At 67.3% G+C, this 13088-nt stretch overlaps 1 protein-coding gene across 1 annotated transcript; it reads right to left on the bottom strand.

The window, feature by feature from the left end:
• Window positions 1-921: 921 nt before the first annotated feature.
• On the bottom strand, window positions 922-12425 carry WNT6 (Wnt family member 6). The gene is made up of 4 exons (XM_035556113.1): window positions 12349-12425; window positions 4436-4656; window positions 1612-1913; window positions 922-1383 (listed from the first exon to the last, which is right to left on the bottom strand). The coding sequence occupies exons 1-4, from the start codon at window positions 12423-12425 to the stop codon at window positions 922-924; spliced, it is 1062 nt and encodes a 353-aa protein (XP_035412006.1).
• Window positions 12426-13088: the final 663 nt, after the last annotated feature.

The following is a 13088-nucleotide window of genomic DNA, read 5'->3' as shown; positions in this document are numbered from 1 at the left end:
CCCACGCCACGAGCTCCGCTCCTGCCCTGCCTGGCAGCGCTCTCGCTTCTGCTCTTCGCCCCGTGTTTGCCCAGGAGGGTACGGGCTGATCGTGTTACCGAGCCCTGCCTGGCCCCGTGCCGGCCAGATGAGGCTGCACGTGGCCCACAGCATGCCAAGAGAATGCCTCGCATGCCACCAACCCCACGGTGCCAGCACCACGCGGGGCTTCGCCGTGCCAGACCCCCGCGGCGGGGACTGCGGCGGAGGTGGCTGGAGGTGGAGAGAAAAGAATAGGGGACGCCTTCAAGAAAGTCCCAGCCCGTCACCGTGGCATCGGGGTGGCTGGCGGTACCTCCTGGGGAGAGGTGAGTGGGGGGACCAGGGGCTGCGGTTCACAAATGCCTTGGGTACGGTGGTGCTGGGCACGGTGTGGCATCGCCCAGCCTGGGCCAGGAGAGCGCTCGGCCTCATCCATGCTCGTCTCCTGAGATCGCCACCGTGGAGAAAAGCAGGGAGAGGATGGAAAATGAGCTGTGTGGCTGAGCACGGGCTGGAGGGGACCAGGCTGCTCTGGACACACGGCCAGGACGGGACAGCTCCCCTTCGCGGGATGGCAGTCAGCGCTTCCCAGCCCTCCCCAGGAAGCGCTGGAGCACACCGGCTTTAAATAGCTTTATTAGTGGAAGCTCTGCACCCGCAACCCCCCCGAGGGGCCGTGGGGACGCCGGGCAGCCCCGCAGTATCCCCAGGCAGCGGGAACATCCCGCCCGCAGAGCTGGGCTCCCCATCCGCCAGCCCAGCCTGCTCTCCGGGACCCACCGGGTCACCTCTCCGTGTCCCAGGGCTGCAGCGCGCCCGCGGCACGATCCCGGCGGGTGGCCCCCGAAGTGTCCTCACCCGGTGGGGACCGGCGGGGTGGCAGCGGGGCGGCGGAGGCCGTCAGACACAGAGGCTGAGCTCCTGGCGGACGGAGCACTTGCGGCACTGCACCACGCAGCACCAGTGGAAGCGGCAGAGGCAGTTCTCCTCCAGCACCACGGTCTCGTCGCGGTGCCCGCGGCCGCAGCACAGCAGGTCGCAGCCGCTCGTGTCCATGGCCGTGCTGTTGCAGACGCGGCCCCGCGTGCCCAGCGAGCCCGTCTTGCGGTTGGCCGAGCAGAAGTCGGGCGAGTCGGCCGAGTAGATGAGGTCCTGCTTGTCGGGGGGCTTGATGTTGTCCCCCACCGGGATGAGGGTCTTCCCGTCGTTGCCCCCCATCACCTTGAAGGCGCCGTTGAAGCGCTCCAGCAGGCGGTCCCCCACCTCGCGGAAATGGGGCATCTTCCGCCAGCAGGTCCGCAGGGTGCAGGAGCCCGACAGCCCGTGGCATTTGCACTCTGTCCTCATGTAGCTGCGCACCGCCTGCGGAGAGACGGCGGCGCTGAAAGCCCGGTCGCCTCCCGGCACCCGCACCCCTGCCCGGCGTCCCCAGCCTATCCGCCCTGCCCTGGTCCCGGGGAGGGTGCTGAGGGGGGATATGGGGTTCCCAAAGCACCTCCGAATGGCTTCTGAAGTGTGTTGGGGTCTGTTTCACCCAGGGGGCTTGGGGTGGTGCTGCATCCCGCCCGCAGGGAGCGCAGGGACCCTTACCAAGCGCCCGGCTTCGTTGTTGTGCAGGTCGATGAGGGCGCGGATGTCGTTTTTCCCTTTCTTGCTCTTGGCGTCCATGAACTGCTGGGACTTCTCGTAGCCAAACTGCACGTCGTCCCCGCAGCCCCCCCACTCCCAGGCCGTGCCCTCGGTGCCCGGCCCCGCCGTGGGCGAGGGGGGGGCCCGGCTGCGGGTCAGCTCGCAGCCGCACTGCAGCAGCTCGCCCATGCTGCAGGCCTGCGTGATGGCGTGGCTGACGCCGGCCGCCGTGATGGCGTACACGAAGGCTGTCTCCCGGATATCTGCAGGGGAACAGCAGGACCGGGACGCGGGGTCAGCTCTGGCTAAGGCTCTGCAAGCAAAGCACCCCCTCGCCTGCACCCGTGGGGGCTCGGATCTCCCCTTCCCCTCTGCTTGGTGCTGCTCCCTGGTGATGCGCCCGTCCCGGAGTAGGTCCTAGGGGCTGCCGGTGGGAAACCGAAACTCATACCTACCCTTGCTGCCCCCTGTAAAGGAGGGGAGCTCGGGGAGCTGGTGCTGGCTGCAGGCAGGGAGGCTTGGGTGGCCAGCTTGTACCAACAGCATCCTCTCAGCACCCTGCAACCTCCCCCCAGACAGCAAAATGCCCTCCCCAGTGGCACCCAGGGAGCAGAGCAGCGCCACAAGGGACACCACGGGTGCCACACGCACTCTGGCGGGTGGCAGGGAGGAAGCTGTCCTGCCTGCACTCCCCGCCGTACCCACTTTGCCACGGGGCGATGCCTGCCCCCCCCTCCCTGCACCGGCACAGCCTCCACCCTGCAGGATTATTTATTATTAGTATTTGCTCCTGTCTCTCTCTGCTCCGGGACACAAATTCCAAGCATCCTTCCCCTGCCCGGACCTGCCGCTCGCAGCCGCAGCCAGCGGGGGATTCTGGCAGCGGGGGTGCGGCGCCCCGCTCGGGGGGCTCCTGCACCCCCCTGTGCCAGGCGGGCCCCTGGGTGCCAGGGCAGGGGTGGCCCGGGGTGGTGACACCCAGGGAGTGACCGGGGCACAGGGGGTGGCACGGCCTGCGTGGGGGTGGGCAGGGGAGACGGGGGGTGTCTGCAGCCCATGTAGGGAAGGACAGAGGGGGCTGGGGGAGACGCTCCCGGCTGGACCCCAGGATGGTCACTGGGGTCACTCCTGATGCCAGAGAGGCTGAGCATCCCCTACCCTCAGCCCTATGGCAGGTTTTAGGGGCTTCATCCTGCCCGGAGCAGCCCCAGCCCCACTGCTCTGCCGTGCCCCACACAAATCCTGACCCACGCACGTGCAGCACGTGTGTGTTGGAGATGTGCGGCACACGCGCGTGCAACACAGGGTGCTGAGCCCACATCTGTGTGTATACAGAGGCGTGAGAGCACATATAACGCATTCACCCTCATCCTCAGGAGCTCTCAGGTTGTCCCCTGGCCCTGCAGGTCCCCAGCCACTGTCACTCTGCCTCCAGCTGGTGGGACACTGCTGGCCTGGGGCCGTGCGGTGGCGAGGACAGGCTGAGGAGGGGGGGGTCAGGGCAGCAGCTCTGCAGAAGGGCTGTTTCCCCATCCCTTGAAGTGCATTCTGAACCCGGGGGGGGTCTGCAGGAGGAAAGGGAACTGGGCACACCCATCCCTTTCCAGCCATGCCACCCGGGGGGCAGGTGTCCCCTACCCTGTCCCTCCTGCCCCTGGACCACCAGGACTCTGCCTGCTGCCTCACGGGCAGTCAGTGCCCTTGGGGGGAAGCCTGCGGCTGGCAGGGCTCCCGTGCCACCCTGGGTGGGGATGCGGCTCCCCTGCCAGCTCCTGCAGACACGCAGCTGCCCCACGCCAGCACGCCCTGACACGCTGCACCTCGCACACACGGGGAGGGACGGGGACACGGCTGTGCCCACACCGGCGGGGCTCTGGGGAACCAGGGCTCACCGCAGCGTCCTCGCTGGGAGAGAGGAGCCTGATGCAGCTGCATCGCCTCCGGCCCCGGCTGCCCCCTGCAGCAGGCAGTTCAGCCTCCAGCCACCCCGCCGTGGATTGAAGGGGCTGTGGCGAGGGTTTCCCGGGGAGCCGTGTCTCCCTGGGGGCACAGCTTTGCTCCCGGCCGTCGCCCGCAGCTGTGGGGTGCCCAAGGTGCCCTGCCCTTGCCAGTCCCTCCAGGGAGGAGGAGAAGAGGAGGAAAATTGCAAAATGCTGTCCTCGGGGCACCGCCACCCTGACCGAAGGGCATACCTGCTCTCTTCTGGTGCGTGCCAGGGAGACGCAGTGGCCAAGGAGACCGGGGCTTGCTCCAGGACCTTCACAGGGACTGGTGTGGGAGCAGGGGCAGCACCACAGCGCAGTGCCCATGGAAGTGTCCTGACAGTGAGGACCTTCTAGCACCCCCTCCACCTCCTGCCCCCCAAGCCCTCGGGCATGGGAAGTGCATGCAAGGGTGATGTCAGGGTGCCCACCCTGCTCCAAGGGCAGGACGAGGGGTCTGCAGGCTCTGGGCACCCGTGGGGTGAGGAGCAGCTCCCCAGGGCCACCTCCCCGCCAGGCCCCTTCCCCCCTGCACGCAGCGGGGTCCTGGGGGAGCAGTAAATCACTGCCAGACGAGGGTGCATTCTTGGGCTGTGTGAAGCCCCGCGCTGTCTGGGAGCATCGCTAATTGCTTCATTACAACACGGGGAAACATGTCCCGGCAGTAAAACCTCAGGAGGAGCACCGAGCAAGCCCCTCTGTGCGCGCGCACACACACACACACACACGTGTGCGCACACACACACATCTGTGCATGGTGTGCTTTTTGGGGAGCAGCGAGGCAGGGGAAGAGGCGGCCTTACCCTGCTGCAGGATCTTGCCGAAGTACTTGCTGTGGCTGGTGCAGTTCCAGCGGCGGAAGCGGAACTGGTACTGGCACTCCCGCACGCCCAGCTTGGTGCCCTTGGCCACCTCCTGCACGATCTCCGGCTCCAGCTGGCACAGCTCCGCCTGCTTCCCCGCCAGCCGCTTCGTCTTGCGGCAGATGCTGTTGGGGTCCATGACCAGGGGGCTCCCCACTGCCCTGCAGGAGGGACAGCGAGCAGAGCAAAACCAGCACCCGAGCGGGGGGACCGGGCGCGGGGCACGGCCAGACCCGCTCCCGGGGACGGAGCGGGGCCACGGGACAGTGCCAGCCGCATCCCGTACACCCCGAGGCACTCGGGGACATCCCTGGGGGTGATGGCGGTGTCCCCTGTGGAGGTGGCAGAGACGCTGTGCTGCTCAGCGCCTGCTCCTTGGGTCTGGCACTGACCTGGCACAGCCCTGGCTCCTCAGCATGAGTGAGGGCGGCTGCTGCTCCTGGCACCCCACGGGCATCACCTCCCCAACTCAGGGTTTTCTCTCTGCTTTGCCCCATGGGATATGAGCCCAGAGACCTTGCTGGAGATAAAGCCCCCGAGCTGCAGGCCAGGCTCCCTCCCCAGCTCCCACGCTCACCTCCCCTTCCCAGGCACCCACCCCGGGGAACGGGGCCGCGGGCAGGCGAGGGAGGGATGCGCACGGCATCAGCCCTGACGATCCCGGTGCGGGAGGGCAAGTCCCGGCTGGGGCCCTGCCAGAGCCAGCTCCTCGCCAGCACAGCTGGAGAGAGGTGCTGCCTCTCCGGGCTGCGAGGCAAAGCCTGAGCACGACGGCACGCCGCTGGCTACAGAAACTCCTGTACTTCCCCCACGCGTTTTGCCCGGTGCCGGGGCGGGCGCTGGCGCAGCGGTGCCGCGGGCAGAGGGCAGGCACGCCGCGTGCCGCCAGCTTCCTGCCCACGCCACCCATCCTGCAGCGCCAAGGTGCCTTCAGCCGGCGCATGGCCCCGGGCTGCCCGAATTCAGCGTGCCCCAAGCACGGCCTTGTGCTCTGGCCTCGTGCTTTGCCACACTCGGCGTGCCCCCCGCAGTTTGGGATGCGCCAGGGCTGCAAGGGGAAGAGCGCAGCTGCTCTAAGGCTACAAGCAAGGATTTTGGGGGGGGGTCTTGTGCAAACTGGAGCCGCTTTGCCCCAGGGATGCTGCGAGCTGCGTGCCAGCAGCCTCTCATCCAGCCTCCCAGCGCTGCGCCAGGGATGCTGGGCTGGGCCAGCAGGGCCAGCAAGGTCCCATCCCCGGCACCGAGGGACCCCTGTGCCAGCCCTGCCGCAGCCGCTGTCCCCTCCTGGAGCAGAGGTTCCCCGGCCGCGTTTTTGGGTGCAGACCAGGGCTGCCTGTGCTGCTCGTGGCCCCGCTCGCTGCCGAGCACCAGCTGCAGCGCCGCTTCCAAACCCAGACAGGCCTTTATAGTCTGGCCAAGCCCCAGGGGCTCGAAAATCACAAGATAAATCTCTGTGTGTAAGTACGCTCTGGGTTTCCTTTTTTCTCTCCCTCCCGCTCAGCTGGGGGGCTGTGCTCAGGACACCGGGCTGCGGACGCCAGGCTGCAGGAGCCGTGAGCCCCCCTCCTAGCCCCTGCTTCTCAGGTCGAAGCCCTTCCCAGGCTCCCCCTGCTCCACGTCAGGCTGCCAAGCCTGGACCAGGCTAACCAGTCCCTCGCTGCTCGCCCTGAGCTCCCCCTGGGATGAGCAGGGATGGGGCCGGGCCGGGAACATCCCTGCTGGACACGTCTGCGAGGGAGGCAGGGTTTGGGAGGATGTATCCTCTCAGCCTGGAAAAGGAGCCCTGATGCTTTGGCTGGGGGTTTGAAGGATTAAAGAGATGCAGAGCCTGGAAAGGTGGCCTCCCGCAGGGGACTGAGGAAAGCACTGCTGGGGAGCACGCAGCTTCATTTGTCCCCCGCAGCCCAGTATCCCCGTGCTGACACGTCACGCTGCAAAGGGGTGAGCAGCCGGGGAAGCACCGGGGGACCCGAAGCCCTCCCTGATGCCAGAAACAGCCCCAAGTGTCCCCAACACCCCAGAGGATTGGGAAACTGAGGCATCTGGGACTCTACCAGCCTGCCCCGTATCCCATACCACACTGTCCTCACGGGCATCGCCGCCTCCGTGCCGGGCTGCGACAGGGCCAGGGCCGCTTGGCTGGCTGATGGGGCAGGGTGGGGAAGCAGGGGAGCCGGGCCGGGACTTTCATTAAGAGAGGACTCTTTGTACTTCTTATAAAAACGATGCGCGAGCCCTCAGGCCCTCAGATCAAATGCTGAACTGCGGCTCACCCCGGATCAGACGGGCCGGCAGGACGGGGAGAGCTCGGCCCCGGAGGGCTGGGGGCTGGCGGCACTGCGGGGGTCCCCACCCCGGCCCGGCTGTGGGGTGGGCTGCCTAAGCCCCGCGCGATATTAATTTCCGCTGGGCTCTGCTTTCTCGCGAGGGGAGGCTGCCGGGAGCCCGAGAGCTGTTTTTGCTTTGTAGGATCGGGGGGGGGGAGGTTGGGGGGGGGGGGGGAGACAAGGGCAAGAAAAATGCTGCCAAACTGCTACTGCTTTGGCAAGGGCTCCGGCGCGGGGCCCAGATCTGCCTGAGCTTGTCCTGCTCCAAGGCCTCCCGCATCTACAATTAAGGTGCCCCACCTCTGCTGCCGGGCACTCCTCCCCCTGCCCTGGTGATGGAGCTGGGTCGCCAGAGTGGCCCCCCCAGCCCGCCCAGGGCACCCCAGCCCTGCAGCCTCTCCGCAGCATCGCTGCGCCCGCAGCCGAAACGGTGCCCGGGGGGTCGCAGCCTCCTGAAATGGGGTCTGCCCCCACTGTGAAAAGGGGAAACTGAGGCACTGAAGAGGACCTGGACCTGCCCTACAAATCCTCACCCCCGCCACCCAGCTGCTGCCACACCGTCAGCTCCTGAAGCCCACGTCCAGCGATGCGCCGGGAGGCAGAGCTGCAGCTTTCGGTGCAAGCACAGCAGAGCCGGGGGCTCGTAAGACGTAACGCCCAGCTTTTCTGGCTCAGCCCGGGGTCACTGAGCCTCCACTCCAGTTCCCAACCAAAAGGAGCCTGGCACAAAGCCCCAGCACCCCCGGGGCTCCCCAGGTGGCATGGCGCAGGGCTTCTCCTGGCCAGGGGACGGAGCACAAGGGTCCCAGCTTGCAGGGAGGCGATGGAGGGGGCTGGCGGAGCTGCTGGGGAAGAGGGTGGTCAGCCTTCACGTGCACTTTGCCAGGATGGGCCAGGAAAGCAGACCCGAATGAGACGGGCTGTGCAGGAGGGAGAGGCAGCCCTGGAGGAGGGTGCGGGTGTTAGAGCCTCCCGCTCCTGGGTCGTGTTAAATCCCCCGGCTGGAGGCTGCCCTCACACCCGTGCCTCAGCTCCTTGCTTCAGAGAAATTCAGACGCACCCCAGCGATGTGCTCGGCTCCCCTGATCCCCATCCCTCCCCTAAAGCTCACATTCCCAGCCCAGCAGCCTGGTGCCACCCTGCCCACGTGCCGGTGCGGGCTGCGAGCTGTTCGGAGCAGGGTCGCAGAGATGTGCTCCAAGGCTGGGACGTGTCCTAGCAGAGGTTGCTGGCCATGCCCTGGGTTTCAGCGTGCAGGATGACGTGATCTCCTGCAGCTTGCTTGGAAAAGTGGGGGGCCCTGCTGTGGGGTAGCGAAGGCACGGCTCACCTCGCAGCCAGGTCTCCATCCCTGCCTCTGGATGCCTTCAGCTGGGAGGACACAGCACCCCAGGGTGCCCAGCCCCCCCCCTGAGCCCAGAGGTGTTTCTCCACCTGTTTGGAGAGGCAAGATCTGTAGGATGTGAGCCCTGTAGGGCTGAGCTGCCGGCAAATCCCTGGGGGGACGGGTAACCCTGCAGACCCCATCCCCACCACCCCATTGCTCCATCACCTCACAAGCCACAACCACCAACCCCCAGCTCACACGCAGGGGCAGTCCTGCAAGGAAATCTCAGCCAGGAGCCAAACCTTCACCCCATGCCCGTCTCCTTCCAAGCTGTGCAAACAGGGTGAGGGGGGGACATGGGTTTTCCCCGGCCCACCTTCCCTTCTTCCCCACACAGATGCCCTGCGAGCGCCCGGCTCCTCCCCTGGGGATGTGCATGGGTGCCTGGAGCTGGGTTACTGACCCGGGAGGGTTGGGGGGGTGCTGAAAGCCCAGCAGGAGGAGCATGGCGGGGTGAGTAAGCAGCAAGTCACCAGCCTGGGGGGCACAGCCAGGGCTTGGCTGCTGAGCAGTGCCGGGGGCATCACGGGAGCTGGAAATCCCATGGGTCGGGCAGAGCTGCGGCACCCCTTCCCTGCTCTCCTCGGGGCATCAGGGGCAGGGACGGGATGCAAATCTGTGGAAAGCTGCCCCAGGGAAGGAAGCTCTTGCACGGCAGGGACCTGCTGGCTGCGGGGCCACGCTAGGCTGAGCGTTTTCATGCTAGGCTGAAACATTTTCCTTTTGGAAGACCCAGCGTGGCTGCCCCAGAGCGTGCCACGGGGCAGGGCTCCCCCCCCGCCCCCGGCAGCGCTCTGCTGCCTGCATGGTGCTGCCCGTGCCGGGGCAGCCGGGGCCGGGGCATGCCCGGGACAGCCCGTGGGCACCCTGGGGGCTGTGGGGTGGCGGGTGTGGGTCAGCGGGACGGCGGGTGACTCACGGCTCAGCCAAGGGCATGCCAGCCAGCAGCCTGCCCTTACAGGCTCGGCCGTGCTTCGTGGTGCTGTGGGTGCTGGTCGGGGCGGCGGGGGAAAAGGGGAGGCCGGTGGAGGGTGAGACCCGAGCTGGGGTGGCTCTGGGGGGAGTGGAACTGGGAGCCAGGGTGCAGCAAAGGGAGCCCATGGGTGCTAGAGGGTGGGTCCTCCCCGTCTGGAGGAGCCACGCTGAGACCTGCCGGCTGGGTGGGGATGGGCGCAGGGGCAGGGAGGGTTGATCTATGTCGTTGCAGGTGCTGGGCATGATTTTCCCCCTTGCTCTGACGTTGAGGTTGGTTCTTCCATCTCCTTACTCTGCTCACCCCGTCCCCAAGGTGCCTCCGCTCCGGTAAGCACAACCTGGCTGGGCTGGGGGGCTGCGGGGCAGTGGGAGCTTTGGGACTACACCAGCAAGCATGGGAGCAGGGTGGCACGTGGGACAGAGGGTGCGCATGGGGACACACGTCAGTGTGAGTGGCAAGGGACAGCCAGATATGGTGCAATGCCTGAGCTGACCAAGGGACACGGCCACAAACCATCTCAGCCCAAATCCTGCCCCGAACATGCTTGGGGCTCCCCAGACACCAGGTTTGCCTATGTCCCTGCTGTTCTGGGAGCCCAAAATCATCCCCAGCTGTCCTGTTCAGGGAGGAATCAAGGAGCTGGCTGACAAACATGAAAAAATGGAGGGAGGAGGAAGAAACAGATTTTACAGGGGTGGTGTGAGCAAGGGGAGCTGACTCCCTGCAGCCTGGTGCAAGCCAAGGGACCTGCAGCACGTGAGCAGCCCATCTTCCCCATCGGCACTCCCTTCTGCCACGGGAAGGCACGCGTCCATCCCTCTGTCCCTCTGCCTCGACTCCAACACAGGGGCTCAGGGGGTGGAGGATGAGGGTGACTGGATCCCCAGTGACCCGTCTGGGGACACCCCGCTGCAGCGAAGGCGCTCTTTCTCAGGCTATGAAACCATCAGGAACACATAATGTTCCTCCTCTGACATCGCACCAAACCAGCACCTGTCTGTCGGAGCAGATGGACCCGCGAGCCGCCCCGCCATGCCGCTCTCACACGTTATTTGTCACCAGAATGGGAAAAAGCACCTCGAACGGGCGGCCCCTGCACCCCCCTCCACTGCGCCCGCAGGTGGGCCAGGCAGAGGGGTGGGCGAAGCCCTTCCTTCCCTGCCCGGGGGAACGTGCCCCTTGGATAAGCACCCACGGGTGCCCCTGCAGCACCTTGCAGCCAGGCGAGCGTGCAAAGACGGAGAAACACAAAGGCACGCCACCGAGACCCCCGTGCATCGGTGACAGGGACAGCAAGGGAGGGCTCTACCACTGCTACCATGCCCTGGGTGCTCCAGGAGCCCAGGCACAGCTGCACCAGGACGCAGCCCCCGCCTGGGAGGTGGCCGGGTCACGGCAGCAGGTGCGTGGGAAGGTGCCTGCCCGGAGCCTGCTGCCAGGGCCGGCAGCTCCGGGGCTCTCCCCCACATGAGAAGAGCTCCCTGGACGTGCTGGATGATCTCAGCAGGGCAGGAGACCCGAGCTCTGCCCGGGGGAAGCGTCTCGTGAATCAGCCACCTGCCCCGTCCTGGGAAGCCAGGCACATCCCTTTGGTGGGCTTCGCCTCCCCCGGGCTCGCTCACCCTGGGCAAAGCCCGTGCGCACCGGTGACCCCCCTGCGCTGCCCGGCGCATTCGGCCACACTGCTTGCAGCTGCCTATTATTCTTAAATTAAAGGTTCCTTTTCTCTTTCTTTTTTAAGGGAAGAAAAAACAAGTTTGACCCCTTGCCCTCCTCTGCCAAATCCTTCTAATCTCCCCAAGCCGGCGCTGCCAGCACACGCAGGGCACAGTCGCAGCACCAGCGGGACCCGTGCTTGGGGTGAGACGTGGCTCGGAGCGCCCTGCCCGTGCTGGCCCCATCCACCCGCCCCGAAACTGAGGGCAAAGCGAGCTCCTTCTTCCCCCCAGCCGCTCCGTCCGTGGGCTGGTGCCACCGCCGCCCCACAGCTGGGGTGCGGGACGCGAGCTTGGGGACGAGGGGGGCGCCGGGTGGGTGTCGGTGGGACCGGGGCAAGGACGGCAGGGGCGGCCGAAGGGACAGCCTTTGCGTGCGCAAAGCAGCGGGCTGAGAATTAGCCAAGGAAAAAGAACGCAGCTCTCAGCCAGCGGGAGGGACCGTGCCCCGGGATGGCGCAGATGACCGGAGGCGAGCGGCGGGGAGCGAGGGACCCCCGGCACGCACCCTGCCCGGCAGGGCGACCCCGCTCAGAGCCACGTTAACCCCTTCCCCACGAACCCGGCCGGTGCCACGCCGACGGCGAGGGCACCATTTGTAGCCACCCAGGCCCCCCTTTCGCCCCACGTCCCCGCAGCCGGGGCTGGAGAAGGGGATGGAGCCGCGGAATAAATCACTGCCGGGCGGGCGGGGGAACGGGAGGGGAAAGGCTTACGGAGAGCTTTATTTTAGGGGTCAAAAGAGTGTGACAATGTGGAGACGAATAGCCTCAGATAATGAATGATAGCCCGGACGGCACGCCGGGGAGCTGGAATCTAAGCACTTAAAACCGGATAAAGACAGGCTGGGTGAAATTCTTAATAGATTTAAATAGTTCATGTTTCGACAGATACCTGGGCTTTCCAAGGCTGGGTCCCAGCTCTGCGCCTGTAATGAATCCCCCACCCCCTCCGGGATCCTGCAGAGCACTGTCCCTGCCTTTGATGAAGGCACCATTACAAACAGGGGTTTTGTCCCCGCCGCGGCCAGGGCACCGCTCGGGAGGGGACGCCGTGGGGACCCTCGGGCTTTTAATTAAAGTTGACTTATTGGAGGGGTCTGGAGGCCCCCGCTCCCCCTCCCCGCCCCACAAGCACACAACCCCGCCGGGCGGCGGGCTTGTAGGGCGGCGGGGGGGCTGCGGCTCTTTCTGCGGTATCGGGGTGCCCCAGGGGCCCCCCCTCAGCCCTCTGCCCCCCACCAGTCTCCAGCACGCTTGGGTGCCCCGGGGGAGCCCGAACCCACCCGGTGTGCACCCCCAGGCTGGCTCTGCCCCCCCGGCGAGCCCCGGTCCCCACCGTCGGGGTGTCAGGGGTGCAGGGGCTCGGTCCCCGAGCCGGGACCACCCCTGAAGGGCTCGGGACCCCGGCGCCCACGTCGCGCCCGCCCCCGGGATGCCCTTACTCACCACCAGAGCCCGATGATGTTGGCGGGGCAGAGGAGGATGAAGAAGAGCCCCAGCTGGGTCCGGGAGGGGGGCAACATCCTGCCAGGGGCTGGGGGGCAGCTAGGAGAGCCGAGCCCCCTCCGAGCCCCCCCGAGGAGGGCGGCGGGGCTGGCCGGGGCCCCGCGGCTGGGTGCCCGCTGCCTCCCTCCGCCAGCCCGGGGCCGGCGGGGCCGGGCCGTGCCGGGCCGGGCCGGGCTGGGCTGGGCAGGCACCTCCGGGCGGCTGGAGCGCGGCGCGGAGGCTGCTCCGCAGAAGGAGGAGGAGGGACAGGGCTGCGAAAGCATCTGCCTCCGACAGGGAAACCGGAGCCCGGGGGGACGGACAGGGCGGGCCGGGCGGGGGGACTCCGGGATGCCAAGCGCGGCGCCCTGCGCGCAGCCACGGGCACGGCGTGGGCACGGGCACGGCTCCGGGCATCCTCCGGGCACCGGGCAGTGCCCGCGGCTCGCCCCTTCCCCCCGCCGTGCTCGGCACGGCCCTGCCTCGCGGTGCCCCCCCGCCACCTGCCCACCTGCACGGCCCCGGGGGTCCCTTGGCCGAGCCTGGCATCCCCGCACCGCCCTCCGCTCGGTGTCCTTAGGGGGCTCTGCCCCACTCCCTGGCACCGCACCAGGCTGTCCCACCGGGGCACGCTGGAGAAGGGACACCCCCAAGCGTCCCTCAGCACCCCCCTCCTCAAAGGCAGCGCCTGGGCAGGGGGA

The sequence above is a fragment of the Cygnus atratus genome, chromosome 6, assembly GCF_013377495.2.
Source record: "Cygnus atratus isolate AKBS03 ecotype Queensland, Australia chromosome 6, CAtr_DNAZoo_HiC_assembly, whole genome shotgun sequence".
Classification (NCBI taxonomy): Eukaryota; Metazoa; Chordata; class Aves; order Anseriformes; family Anatidae; genus Cygnus; species Cygnus atratus.
This window is presented reverse-complemented; position numbering and strand designations above follow the sequence as displayed.

Bases quoted from the DNA above. Each gene is read 5' to 3' on its own strand.
- WNT6 (XM_035556113.1), bottom strand. From the start codon at position 12,425: ATGTTGCCCCCCTCCCGGACCCAGCTGGGGCTCTTCTTCATCCTCCTC. The intron at 4,657-12,348 runs GTGAGTAAGGGC...TCCCTCCTGCAG, and splicing joins AACATCATCGGGCTCTGGTG to GGCAGTGGGGAGCCCCCTGG. The intron at 1,914-4,435 runs GTAAGGCCGCCT...GTTCCCCTGCAG, and splicing joins CGGCAAGATCCTGCAGCAGG to ATATCCGGGAGACAGCCTTC.